Source organism: Juglans regia, chromosome 10, assembly GCF_001411555.2.
Source record: "Juglans regia cultivar Chandler chromosome 10, Walnut 2.0, whole genome shotgun sequence".
NCBI classification, from domain to species: Eukaryota; Viridiplantae; Streptophyta; class Magnoliopsida; order Fagales; family Juglandaceae; genus Juglans; species Juglans regia.
In genome coordinates this window covers 2,775,102-2,789,887 of record NC_049910.1, presented here as the reverse complement: position 1 = coordinate 2,789,887, position 14,786 = coordinate 2,775,102, and the positions used below count along the sequence as shown (strand labels likewise).

General features: G+C 33.8%; 1 protein-coding gene and 1 non-coding gene across 3 annotated transcripts; one reads left to right on the top strand and one right to left on the bottom strand.

The window, feature by feature from the left end:
* Window positions 1-4,664: 4,664 nt before the first annotated feature.
* On the bottom strand, window positions 4,665-4,794 carry LOC118349772. The gene has a single exon (XR_004802689.1). It is a non-coding gene; the product is annotated as a small nucleolar RNA snoR80 (small nucleolar RNA).
* A 4,358-nt stretch (window positions 4,795-9,152) lies between these two features.
* On the top strand, window positions 9,153-14,786 carry LOC109012188 (ankyrin-3-like). Of its 2 annotated transcripts, none has more exons than XM_035694366.1 (4): window positions 9,153-9,600; window positions 11,729-12,004; window positions 12,575-12,712; window positions 13,057-14,786. In XM_035694366.1, exons 1-4 carry the CDS (start codon window positions 9,298-9,300, stop codon window positions 14,602-14,604), a joined length of 2,265 nt encoding a protein of 754 aa, XP_035550259.1. In that variant the 5' UTR covers window positions 9,153-9,297; the 3' UTR covers window positions 14,605-14,786. The 2 variants fall into 2 exon arrangements, with proteins under 2 accessions (XP_035550259.1, XP_035550260.1); XM_035694367.1 differs by having other exon boundaries at window positions 9,518-9,600; window positions 11,764-12,004.

The following is a 14,786-nucleotide window of genomic DNA, read 5'->3' as shown; positions in this document are numbered from 1 at the left end:
ACTAGTCTATGACTATGCTGTGCAAATGTTTGGAGCAATGGTTTACGATATGGGCCATTCGTACAAGGCCCAACAAGCTTTGAAAGGCTGAAACGGTCCGATTTCAGCTAATACGAGGTAACGTACCAATGGTCTAATCCTATACAGCCAGCGTGTTTTTTAGTAGTGGTACGTATATTTATAATTTTATTTAAAAAAATTATAAAAAATCATTGTTTTCATTTTTTAAATTTAAATTTTAAGGAAAACACTAAAATGACTTAGGGTCCGTTTGGATATAGAGGTTCATCTATCTCATCTCATTTAATTTCAACTATTAATCTCATTATTATTTATAAATCATCTCAACTAATCTCATCTCACTATCCAAATAGATCATAAACCCACCAATAATGGTTCCGACAGTGGGTCTCGATAGGTGTATTTTTTTAAAAAATAATTATACTTATTATCTCCACATACCACACATTATATCTATTTTAATTTTTTTTTTAAATACTTAAAGAGTATAAAAAAAATGTATGAAAAAAATATAAATAAAAAGGCCATTTGGCCTTATCAAGCGATTTTGTCGGGTAGCACAACTCAAATTTTAAAGAGTAATGTTATATATTGCACTGTCATCTTACTAAGTAAGATATGTCATGTTTATTACTATTGGATGATAAGAATTATCCAATAAATGATCATTTAATAGTAATAAATGTGTCACATTTTGCATAGTAAGATGAAAGTGAGATGGTGGTGTGGTTAATAAAATTTTCATTTATAAAAATATAATATTGTTGTAAATGAAATAGAATGATCATTAAATATAAAGTAATGTTATACACCACACTCTCATTTTATTTTGATCGTACTAAATAGTATGTGACATATTCATCATCATTAGATGATAAAGAAACATACAATAAATTATCATTTAATGATGATAAATATGTCGCATTTTACTTAATAAAATGAAAGTGAGATGGTAGTATAATGTATATAATTTTTCTTAAATATAAAGTACAATAATATTTCGGCTTAAAATATAATATTTGGAAGTTTACGATGAATAATGTACCCTAATTGAACAAAGGAAATATATTTAATGATTTCAAATTGGTTTTTTTTTTAACCATGCTATTATATATGGGAAAATGATAGGGATCCCGTTCATTTATCCTGCTCCAAATCTTTATTTTATTTTTTAGTTTTTTTTTATGTAGTGATTAAGAAAATATATGAAAAAAAAACTTTTATCAGCTTTTTCAAATATTTTTTAACGCTTTTATTTTATTTTTAATAAAATTCATAATATTATTAAAAATATTTTCTTAATTATTACATAAAAAAAACTAAAAACTAAAATAAAATAAAAAAGGAACGGGATGCTGGAGCGGGATCCCCCAGTGGATCCCTAACATTGCCCTTATATATGATATAAAATTGAAAGGAGATGGGACCAACATAACAATTAAATTCGAGAAAATAAAGTTTATTCGGAAAAAGTAACTAGGAAATTAAACTAATTTGGCCAACAAAGACGCGTTTTGGCCAATGATTCGAACGATCTAAGCATAAAAATTTCGGTTTGTTCAATCATTTATTGAGGAAGCATATCAGATAATGAGAAACACTGCTCTCACTGAATTTATATACGGAATTTTTCTAACCAATTTAATAAATTTATAGTTTTTTAAGTGTTAAAAATGTTTTAAAAAAATAAAAAATAAAAAAATTACACTATTTAGTACCCATTCGATACCGAACTTTCGACAAGAATAACACCGCTCATCTAAAAAATACCGCAGGCAAATCAAACTATTTTTTCGATAAATGGTTTTCTTTCTTCTCCCTTTTTGAAAGGGGCTATCACAACTTAGAGTACTAACACATGATTATGATTTTTTCTAAATTTTGGTTAAAAATTATATTTTCCTATATATTTTTTTAAACTTTACTCGTCTTTCAGCATCCAGCTTCTTATAATTTTTTCTAAGTTTTGGCAACAAATAATATTTTTCTAATTTTTTAAAACTTTACTCATATTTAAAAAACATCTTATAACTCCAAAATTTTTCTTTATTATATTAAAATAATATTTTTTTTTAATTTTTTCTCCTCTTCCTATTTATAATTTTAACTACTCACTTTTTTATTTATGTTTTGAACTATTATTCTCTAGCAAATATTTTAATCACAAAGCCAATAATTACTTTTTTGCCATACGATCAACTTGTTAAAATTATTACGTCTTTAGGAATAATATAGATTTTCCTCAAAAATCATCTTTTCTAACATCACACTCCCATTCTTTATCTATGCTATTAAAATAATTTTTATTTCTTATTTTTTACCTTATTTATTTTTGCATTTTTAATTACTCAGATATTTTCTTATTTATCTCTCCCAAATGGTAATGTTTTCAAAATGGCGTTTTCTTAGCAATAATATTTTTTTTTTTTTAAATATTCTTTTTCCAAATGTGAAACTTAAAAATAAAAAATAAAAATAAAAAGAAAAAAAAGGTGTGCGTTACCGTGGTAGGCGTCGCCAGCTGCATAGGACGGACTTGTAGTGCAGGACAGGATCGTGTAGATATGCGAAAGAGGGATTGTTGTTGGGTGTGAGACTATTGAATAAACAATTGTCCGGAAATTAAAATACAGAGTTATAATGACTCAAAATATAGGGAGTAATTATTTAAATCCCAAACTTATTCCCCAAAATTGGGAGCGGGATGTGGATTGTTTTCTTACATAAAAGCTAAAAATTTATCCGATATTTTCTCCAATATTTAAACAAGGAGCAATGGAGCATGAATGAGAACGAGAAGCCGATGTGGATGTTCTTAAAGACAAGAGTGTCCGTTGGGGTCAATCCGCCCTTCGTCTCTTGCGCCTGCTCATGTTGGGATATTCTTCCTATGGATGAGGTCCCGCCCCCGCACGGGCAGTGCTAGCTCGCCCGCCCATACAAGAAACAAGGAAACAAAGTCTTTTGTGTTGGGCAGCTCTCGACTCACCCACTCAAGGGCAAACAAACAAGGAAAAAAAATTTTCTCCAACTCTGAACAAAGAACTAAAATAGAAAAGAAAATCGTTTTTTGTTTTTTAATAATGATACTTGCCTACTGATATACAATTCGTTTACCACTTATATATAAAAATAAAACAATAAAAAGAATGACAAAACAGTATTTTACAAATTATTTTATAATTTAAAAATATATTTTTTATTTGCAAAGCAGTGAACTGATGGTAAACCAGTTGTACTGCTATCATCATCGTTGTTAATATTATTATTATTATTATTATTATTATTATAAGAAACCCAGATCAAGGTCAGTGTCCTTTCAGGCAACAAATTAATCTAATTAAGTACAACAGTTCGTACCTTCGGATAAACTTGCAAGTATTAGTCATGAGGCTATATATATGTATATAGTAGGAGCAGTCAAAGCTCTTTTATTATTATTAATATTATTATTTTATCTTTTATTTTTTTTCCTGAGTCAAAATCGTGCTCGAAGTTCGAAGGGACATTAAAAAAGGTCACGTGCACGAACGGCGTGGAAATGCAAAGCTGCTTCGATCCCCTCGTGCACAGCGATCGATCATCCAATTAATAAGCATTAGAGCATTAGGCATTGTCAAGTTTAAAATTTAGTTAGAATGTTATATTTTAATTATAATATAAATTTATAGTTAAAGTAGTCCACATTAAACTAGCTATCTTAAAGTCTAAATAATAATAAAATATTAAATATTTTAATAATATATATATTTTTAATATTTTACAAATTTAATTAATAACTTTATTAAAAAATAAAATTATTATTTTTCAATTATTTTTTCCCTCAACCTAATTATTCAATAAATATATTTTGTAAACCATTCACCCAACAATCACATAAACAAACATACCAACATTTCTTCTACCCATAAAAACAGTCCACTAAAATTATAAAAACAGTCCATTATTCCATCAAAACAGTCCACTAATTACAAAACAATCCACTAAAATTACAAAATAGTCCATTAATCCATAAAAACAGTCCACTAAAATTACAAAACAGTCCACTAATCCATAAAAACAGTCCACTAAAATTACAAAACAGTCCACTAATCCATCAAAACAGTTCATTGCCATTACAAAACCAGTCCACTAATCCATCAAAACAGTCCACTAAAATTACAAAAACAGTCTACTAATCCATCAAAACAGTCCAATAATTACAAAACAGTCCACTAAAATTACAAAAACAGTCCACCCTTCCATCAAAACAGTCCACTAAAATTACAAAAATAGTCCACTAATCCATCAAAATAGTCCAATAATTACAAAACAGTCCACTAAAATTACAAAAACAGTCCACCCTTCCATCAAAACAGTCCACTAAATTACAAAAACAACAAATATTACATCATCAATTTGTTTGGATAAGCTGGTATGCAAAGAAAGATGTAGAAAAATATGCAGAAAAATAGCAAATAAATCAACTTCTTGTTCTGTTTTGCAAAGAAAAACAACAACTTTGCAAAACATCAACAAAATTAAACTTCTTGTTCTGTTTTGCAAAGAAGAACAACAAACATATTTTATTCCTCATCTGTTTTGCAAAAAAAGCAAAGTAAACTCTGTTTTTGGTTGTGGAGCCAGAAAAGTGTCTTAACAAATAATATATGTGGTGTTTTCGGGATCAAATGGCATTGAAAGAAACCATTGATCGGGATAGCCACAAACGTTATATGTAGCGTCCAAACCATTACCCACATACATATACTACTACATACACACATAAATACACCCTAAAGCATGCTTACATGAAAGGAGAGAGCAAACAATAACAGTAAAGTGATAGAAAAACAAGTATTGTATAGCAAACAAGTATTGTATAGCAAACAAGTATCCTATTCTGATCATTATTATTTAGCAAAGATTGCTGTGTTTTTATGTTGTGGACTCTTTTCACTTCATTAGTCAATATAGGTGCATTACAATGTTCCTATCTACGGGAGTTGTTTGGGGAAGATTTACAAATGCAATAAAAACAATATATGGAATTAGAAACCTAATTTGTACATTAATGGAACTCCTTTTACCACTAAAAAAAGAAATAATTGAACTCCTTTCATTAGCTTTTATAATTTTTTTTCCAAATTAAGGAATGGGGATATTTAGATTGGCTCATGGCTTTGACATATATTTTTAAGGTTTTCTAATGCACCTAAAGTGAAAGTTTACGCAATTAGAGCTGTTTATATTTATGTTTAAAACCTGTTATTGATGAATTCTATCCTCAAATACTGATCTAATTCTATACTTTTTTCCTTTGCAACACTCAACGAAGTAACACATTGAACATCAATTATGAAGTAAAAGACCCTGTTAGTTTGGATTCATCCTATGAAAAACAAAGCTGTGCAAAGTAAACGGGATCAAATGACTGAATGAGCTTTTCTACTACCAAAATGACTAGCAAGCAGAGTAAGACACGAGAAAATGGCTATACACGAAAAGCAAACAAACCCAAAAATAACAAATCAGAAACAATGGATTGTAGTTACTGAAAACAGAAAAATATATATATATATATATATATATGGGGGCTCAACTCTCAGACTCTGAGAGGAGGTTTGGCTGGACGCGATAATGAACAACTGAAGAAACATAACCATACACAAACTTCAGACAAATCAACAACACCAACTGTAGAAAAATCAGCAACGATAATAACTAGCTTACCCAAACAAATTCATACCCATTTCAGAAATTAACAAATTCGTACTCAATACAAAGCTTACCCAAATAAAGCTTACCCAAACCGAGAGAGAGTTCTGCGTTGTTGAGCCAAGCCGAGAGAGAGAGAGAGAGGGGAAATTGCCCAACCGTCGAAGATCGACCTACGAAAGGAGAGAAAATCGATTGAGAAAGAGAGAAGATGGAGAGGAGTTTCTGAAAAAGAAAATGGCAAACGGAGAGAAGAGCGAGAGAGAGAAGCCGCGATGGAGCTGCAAAAACGGAAAGGGTGAGGGAAAGGGGAAAAGACGAGATGCGAAGGTGAGATGAGGGCAAGACGACGACAAAGAGACGACGGCAAAGAGACGATGGCGAGACGAGGGCGAGATGAGGGCAAAGAGACGAGGGCAAAAACGAGGGCAAAGAGACGAGAGAAAGAGACGAGGGCAAATACGAGGGAAATGGAAATCACGAGAGAAAGAGAACGGAAATAATAAAATAAATGTTTGCTTCTTCAACAGTTACTCGCCAAGTATAGCGAGTGTGGAGATTTTACTGTAGCTAAAGTTAGAAAAAGATAGCTTTGCCGAGTTCAATGCCAGAGATTTTATCTCAAAATCAAATATAAATTAGACTTGAACTTGGCAATGGCTAGTCCATTGCCAGTGCTCTTAGGAAGGAAAGACGGGAAAAAAATCTAAATAACACTTTACTATTTGTAGAGTCTCCAGTACACTGAACGTGTTGGGGTGAAAAATAAAAAATAAAAAAAAATAAATTTATATGAAATGTGTAGAGAGTGTGATAGACAGTAAAGTGATTTGTAGCATTTCTCAAGACAGAGAGGGACGAAACTCCTCCATGCCCATCACGTGCGGTTCCGGTTGGCAATGCATCTGGCCTCTGGGACTGAGGGCTCTGCTTGCTAACTTGTCCAACCATACATGCATGGCCCCCCGTCTAGCACAAGCAGCATTTATCAAAACTTGCTTTGCACTCAATGCTACTAGCTACCTCTTCATTCTCGACCGACTTTTGCTGGTTAAAGTAGATGAAACTTTGGAAACACGATGCCCTTTGAAAATTCAGATTAATTAAAAAAAATATATCAAGGGAGACATGATATTCTTTTGTCACTGGCCTTCTTTTACTGTGTTTCTTTTTATCACTGAAAGCTTTATTCATCAATAGTAGTAATCATTATTTTATTTATAAGCCGCCTGATAAATGTATACAAAAATACCAAAATAATCGAGCTAGCTGTAGCTCGATGAGTCATGATCCAGCAATATTCATGGTGGGCTCTATCTCTAACAGCGCTGTGAGGTACTCTGAACCATTATATGAAAGCTGATGTACGTACGGTATACAGTCAAACATGCTAAAGATTATTTTATTTTATTTTATTTTTCCTATGAATATTATTGGATGGGTCCAGGATCTTTGATGTTCTGAATTCTGATACCTGAAATGACAATGGTGATTTGCAAGATATTGTTCCGCCTTCGGAAGGGGGGCCCTGCCTTTTTGGGACAGGTGCCTCTTGTACTACTAGACTACTAGTGTTGTACTACTACTACTACCTGCCATTATGCCATTATCAAATAATAGGGATCTTCAATGTTACCCGACCAATCCCTTTTATTTTCTCTGTATATATTATTATATTCGGGAAGTTTTAACTAATTTATTTATTTTTTCATCAATAAATTGCGAATCGCATGCATTGCATCTAATCGGTTTCAGATTTCTGGTTGATATTGTCATCCACTGTCATCAATTCACTTCCGTAAAATTGTCTTGTTTGGTTTTCAAATTTATCTCAACTAATCTTAATTTATTATTATAATTTTTTAAATTTTAATATAAAATATAATAAATAATTCAATTTTTTTAAATCTCAAAATAATAATAATATTAAAAAATAATATTATAACAATATTTTATCATCTCAACTCAACTCAACTCACTTCGTATCATATTCCAGCGTGTTTTTATCATGCATGCAAGAGAATATTATGATTAGTTTTTTTTTTATTGTCTCCTTTTTATATAAAATATAATAAATTTTTTAATTTTAAAATTAAATTAATATTTTAATAATATTTTATTTTATTTTCAATTAAATATCTCATCAATCTCATCTTAAATCTATAACCTAACAAGTCCATACTTTTGATGAAAATTTTTGAATTTTGAATTTTTATTTGGATTTAAATTTTAAATTAATAACTATGATTTTGAATTCATTTCTCTTCAAATCCAAATTTTAATACATGACAAGAAAAAAAAAAAAAAAAAAAAGGAGATTTAGACTTAAAAACAAAATTAAAATCCTTTCTTTTCAAATCTAGTCGTAAAAAATCTCAGATTTTACACAATCAACTTATATTTAAAGCAGAATTATAAAAAAATTATATGTATATATATAAAATTTATCATTGAATAAATGAATACGTACATCTTAATTCATGCACCTATTTCTGACATTGGCAGATATATGGAACCGAGTATATGGCATTGGAAGGAGGGAGGGGCCTCAGCCTCTGGCATTAAAGAGGTGAGAAATAAAACGCTGGGTCAAAAAAGATTGAGTGAGCTACTGCAATTTGGGCTGGGCAGGGGTCATTACTTGTATGTTACTCTTGTTGACTGCGTAGGACTACTTTTATCTTTAATTTTCATAATTTTTTTTCCCTTCTTTCTACTTTTTGACTCTCAAAGGAGAAGGAAGTAAGAAGCAGAAGCGTAGAACTGAACACAACTTCTTCTGACACTGTAGATATTATATACACAGATATGCTCTTCTTCATCAATGTCAGCAGCATGCATAAAGGTATGGGTGTTCGGTTACAATATAAGGTCACTGTGATCTTGTTGAGTAATGTTTTAGATACGATAAATATTCCAGGAGATTACATAAAAAAAAAAAAAAAAACTTTTCATAAATTGATATTGTTTGATATGATTTATAAATTATAAAATTATTTTAATTATAAAATAAATTTAACAGATTAAATAAAATTACGTGTATCAATTTATAAAATTATTTTTATATAATTCATTTATAAATGTAAGAGTATTTTTCAGAGTTTGTTCATTTAAAATTATATAAATTATTTCAATATTAAATAATTTAATGATTAAAAATACTCAAAAATTAATTATACTATTTTTCTAAAAATTAAATAGCCAGCAACAACCGTTACTAATGTAGTCGTGTATTTCCACTTGGGGAAGAGGATTACCATTTACTCTAATAATTGCTAATTAAAAATTAAAAATCCCAAAAGTGAGAGTGGACCCCACACACAATTGTTTTAGGTCCCAGTCAACCAAATTTTGTAACCATGGTTAAATCGCAGTTTAAACTTCCCAATATATTTACAGTCGCCTCTCTCACTCACTTCTGGCGCTCACTTCTTTCAAAGTTTCCAACTTTCTCTCGACTCGAGCCTCGTGTTTGTTAGAGCGAGAGGGGGCGCATGCGACTGCGAGCCTTCATCTGAAGTTGCAGCCACAGCTTGGTACGACTGAAGATCGAGCGACGCCACGTGTGAAGCCGCCGACATGACGTTTTTTTCCGGGAAGCAGCAGGTGTTTCCGGTGGACTACGAGGCCGATGTCTCGCAACGGCTCCTGGAAGCTTCGCTCTCCGGCGATCTGAAGTCCGTGATAGAGTGCATCGCCGATCCGTTCGTGGACGTGAACTTCGTCGGCGCGGTGTGCTTCAAGAGCAGGAAGACCGAGCTGGTCCTGCATGACGAATTGCCTATTGAGGTCCGCGTGGACTACGAGGAGTTTAAGACAGACGTCACCGCCTTGTTCCTCGCCGTCCATGCTGGCAACGTCGACCTCGTGAAGAAGTTGCTGGTAATTGCTCGGTTCACTGGCACCAAAGCTTGAGTTTTTTTACTGTTGCATTCGCATCGTTGATTTTCCTCCCATTTCAAAGCATTTTGAAACAGTTGCGTCTATTTATTTTGCTTAGAAATTGTTGAAAGCGTGTATTTTACTTGGTCTAAGTATTTTAATTTGTGCTATTAATTTTTTAATGTTTGCGGTTTTTGAAGCATATTCCGCGTATTTGTACTTACTAGTTTGCGATTCTCTTTAGTCATTTCTAAAATCTTCTTTTAGAAGTTCTATCGATATCTTCAGAGACATTAAGGGTCATGAAACGGTTTTATATCGTATCAACGTTATAATTATTTCTAATTTTTATATAAAATATAATAAATAATTCAATTTTTTTAAATTTTAAAATAATATAAATATTAAAATTAATATTTTAATATTTTTTTATTCAATTTTTATTTAAAATCATGCGTTGTAGGCTTTTGAATAGAAATCAGTGCTATGGAAGCTAAGGTTTCGATTTTCTCAGACATGATTACCTTTGGTATTAAAGCTGCTTATTCCTTTAGGTTCTTTAATATTAAACAATTCAAAATATAATATAATAAACAATTTATTTCAACTCATCATTACAATTTTTTTAAATTTTAATACAAAATATAATAAACAATTCAACTTTTTCAAATTCTAAAATAATAATAATATTAAAAAATAATATTTTAACAATATTTTATCATCTTAACTCAACTCAACTCACTTTAACATCCAAACACACACTCAGGTTTCGTTTGGATATCAAACTTATCTCAACTCATCATTACAAATTTTTCAAATTCCAATACAAAATATAATAAATAATTCAACTTTTTCAAATTCTAAATTAATAATAATATTAAAAAATAATATTCTAACAATATTTTATCATCTCAACTCAACTCAACTCACTTCAACATCCAAGCACAATCTCAATGTCTTCAATGCTTTCCCTCTTTGTGTCCAGTGAATAAATGCCTTATTATCTCTCACTAATGTAAAGGCGGTAGCCCGTAACTAATTTTCTGGATTAGCACCTATCAGCTTTTAAAATCTCTATCATTAACTTTTAATTGAATGATATCTATACTGAAGTTTGTTGATGATTTGCACCCTTAGATTTTTACTTTGTATTCCTGTTCTGATAGACGGTAGATTGGCAGTTTGATTTTTGCATTTGCTAGTGACTTTTTTAGTTGATAAAGATGATTTGTATTTGGCGGTTTTTTTTTAGACAAAGGGTTTTCTTTTTGGATGTCAGTTCAACTACACTCCACAAAACTTTGTACTATCCACTGTGAAGTTTTTATGCATTACTTAAAACCACAAAAATATGATGGTCCTGATTGGTCAGCTTCCCTGTCAGGTTTATCCTATTGTTTGAATTTTTTTCATGATGCATGTAGTTGGTTGTCCCTGTGAGTGTTAATTTACTTCATACTATTTTTTTGTTATTTTAGTTTGATTCAGGAAGATGCACGTAATTCAACGTATCGAGGGCTTATTCATGATTATGGTCGGTGGTCCACCCTTTTGTGTTGCTTATCTTTTTATTTTGTTATTTTTCCGTAATTATAGTTAAAGGTGAAGCAGATTATAAATCCGGCTTCAAACTAATTCATTTGAAAAGCTAGGTCTGTACCTTCAGATCCAATTGGATCTGAGAGAGAGAGAGAGAATTGCATGATGGTCCTCAATGCATTTAAATTTATCTCTCTGGTTTTATCATTCTTGATTGGTCCTCAATGCATTTAGCTGTTTCTGACCTTTGGCTAGAGCGTGGTAATTGCATGATGGTACACATACACGGACCACGGTGCATCCCATTTTTCCTTATTAATGACCTTAATGTACTGCCATGAGAGTTCCATGCTTTTCTGCCTATTACATACATCAGATATGTTCCCCCTTTTTGTCTGCTTGTGGCCTTACGTTTTGCGTTGAATTGGTTTTCTGGATCTTTGTCTTCTTTGAGATTTTGAGCCTTTTTTTTTTGTAAGTGAGATTTTGAGCAAATTAAAAGAAAAGAAAAGAATAGAATGAAATGTCTCCTTCTGAAGTCTTGTCAACAGTTTTGCAATACTAAGGGTTGATGCTTTTTAAATGATAGAACTCTGGAGCTGATGTGAACCAGAAACTCTTCAGGGGCTGCGTGACAACAGCAGCAGTGAGAGAGGGACATCTTGAGATTCTTGAGATCTTACTTAAAGCTGGGGCGTCACAGCTAGCCTGTGAGGAGGCTTTGCTGGAGGCGAGCTGTCATGGCCGTGCAAGACATACAGAGTTGCTCATGGGCTCTGATCTCATCCGGCCCCACGTTGGTCGACATGCTCTTGTCACCGCATGCTTCCGGGGTTTTGCGGATGTGGTTGAAACTCTCATGAAGGTAAAACATTGTATTCATATGGGCTCTCAATCACTAACTTCTTAGATACTACTGCAGACTGTTCCAGTAAAATTGAAATGAGCATTACATGGTTGCTTTTAGGGCAGGTTTGGGAGGTGAGATGAGAATTTTGTTTTTTGTTTTGAAATTTAAAATATTGTGTTTTAATATTATTATTGTTTTGGGATTTGAAAAAAGTGTATTGAGATTTGAAAAAGTTGAATTATTTATTATATTTTGTACGAGGATTTAAAAAAAATGTAATGATAAGATGAGATGAGATGAGATGAGAATTTTGTATTTTATTTTGTGATCCAAACTTGCCCTTAATGTTAGATCATGTTAGGAAATTAATTGCTCCTCAATATCTTGATGAAATTTGTACAGTTTCTGCAGCTCTCTCCTCTAAGCCACAGTTCTCGGGTGTAATCTGTGGGTAGTCTGGTTAATTTTGTCATGTGCAGTACACTGATGTGTATTTGTCTTGCCTGAAAATTTTGTTTTGGATGTACTCTCCACTGTATTAAAAGCTTGTATGATATTTGTACTGACATTATTGCTTAATGGCAGTGTGGTGTAGATGCAAGTGCATCTGACCGGTTCCTGCTCCAGTCATCTAAGCCTTCTGTTCACACGAATGTGGACTGTACTGCACTTGCTGCCGCCGTGGTTGGCAGGCAGGTTCCCATCGTCCGGTTGCTGCTCCAGGTGAGTCTTTTCTCAGTATTAAATATTAGAGTGATCGGGTACTGCACTTGCTGCCGCTGTAGGCTTCGTCTATTGCATTTGATGGTTAAAATCTTTACTTATTAAAAAAAAAAAATCATTTTTTGCTATTAATTTCCCTACCCTTTCTGAGTATATAGATTCTGGTAAGTGTAAATCGATCTATAATATCAAGCAATTTAGTTTCGAGTTGGGAATGCATGATTTGCACTGCAGACTCAATATGAGATATAAGATAGTCAGACTTATTACTGTGTTTATCTTTTCATGATTACCTCTTCCCCCTAACTTTGGGTCTTTTTCCTGGAATGAAAAAAAAAAAACAGGCTGGTGTCAGGATGGATGTCGAAGAGAAGTTGGGGGCCTGGTCTTGGGACGTGGCTACTGGGGAGGAATATCGAGTGGGTGCAGGGTTAGCAGAGCCCTACGCCATCACCTGGTGTGCAGTGGAGTATTTCGAAGTGAGTGGTGCAATCTTGTCTATGCTCCTACAACACCTCTCCCCCAATATCCCACATTATGGGAGAACTCTCCTTTATCATGCCATCCTATGTGGCAACGCAGGTGCTGTCAAGGTGCTCTTGAATTGTGGTGCTAATGTCGAATGCCCAGTTAAGACAGCTAAGAAAAATGAGTTCCGTCCTATACACATGGCTGCCCGCCTTGGATTATCAACTGTACTTCACTGCCTAATTGACTCTGGTTGTGATATTAACTCAAGGACAGATTCTGGGGACACGGCCTTGATGATCTGTGCAAAATATAAGCATGAAGAGTGTCTCAGGTTATTGGCCATGACCGGTGCTGATTTTGGCTTGGTAAATGTTGCTAATCAGTCTGCAATATCAATTGCTGGGTCAAACCGGTGGTCCCTTGCTTTTCAAGACAGTGTGTTGGACGGAATAAGAGCCATGAAGATACCCAGATCCAGCAATATGTCTGTATTCTCTCCCGTAATATTTGCAGCCCAAGCCGGTGACATTAAGGCTTTGGAAATCCTGATTGGGTTGGGAGGATTTAATCTTGATTATCAGGATGAAAATGGTTTCTCGGCAGTAATGATTGCTGCTCTGAAGGGTCATGTTGAAGCCTTCAGATTGCTGGTTTATGCAGGGGCCAACGTAAAGTTGCATGACAAATACGGCCAAACGGCGATCACCTTATCAGAGTTACATCAGAGCCATGACTTATTTGAGAAGGTAATGCTTGAATTAGCGCTTGAAAAGGGCAACCGCAATCCTGGAGGGTTCTGTGCTTTACATTGTGCTGCTCGTCGTGGGGACTTGGATGCAGTCAAATTGCTTACAAGCAGAGGTTATGATGTAAACGTCCCTGATAGGGAAGGCTACACTCCACTCATGCTAGCTGCAAAGGAAGGTCACGGGGCCATGTGTGAGCTCTTGATCTCACGTGGGGCCGACTGCAACATAAAGACTGCTAGAGGTGAAACAGCACTCTCACTTACAAGGACAATCAATGGCAGGAAAAATGACGCGAAACACGTGATACTAGACGAGCTTGCCCGCAAGCTAGTATTAGGTGGTGCCTACGTACAGAAACACACCAGGGGAGGGAAAGGAAGCCCACATGGGAAGGAGATGAGAATGATGGGGTCTGCAGGAGTGCTGCGATGGGGGAAGTCAAGCCGGAGAAATGTGACCTGCCGGCATGCTGAGGTGGGGCCTAGCCCAATTTTTCGGAAGAACTGGAAGAAGGGTGATGCTGATGTACCTGGAGTGTTTAGGGTGGTGACCACAAAGAACAGGGAGGTGCATTTTGTATGCGAGGGTGGGCTTGAAACGGCTGAGCTTTGGGTGAGGGGCATAAAGCTTGTGACCAAAGAAGCTATTTTTGGCAAGCACAAGGATGCATAGAGATAGATGGTTGAGGATTTAGAAGTGGGCAATAATTTGTATGGTGATGTGGAAAGCTACTTCATCTTGAAGTATCTTTGCTTTTTAATTGTAAAGGGTTTCGCCGCCAGTAGTTGTAATTTTGTTCGCTTTAGTTAAAATTAGAAGTTATCTGAGAACGTGCTTTTTAAAAACTCTCAAAA

Coding starts and splice junctions, on each gene's coding strand:
- LOC109012188 (XM_035694366.1), top strand. CDS start 9,298: ATGACGTTTTTTTCCGGGAAGCAGCAGGTGTTTCCGGTGGACTACGAG. Junction 12,005..12,574: donor TGGTTGAAACTCTCATGAAG/GTAAAACATTGT, acceptor GCTTAATGGCAG/TGTGGTGTAGATGCAAGTGC. Junction 12,713..13,056: donor TCGTCCGGTTGCTGCTCCAG/GTGAGTCTTTTC, acceptor AAAAAAAAACAG/GCTGGTGTCAGGATGGATGT.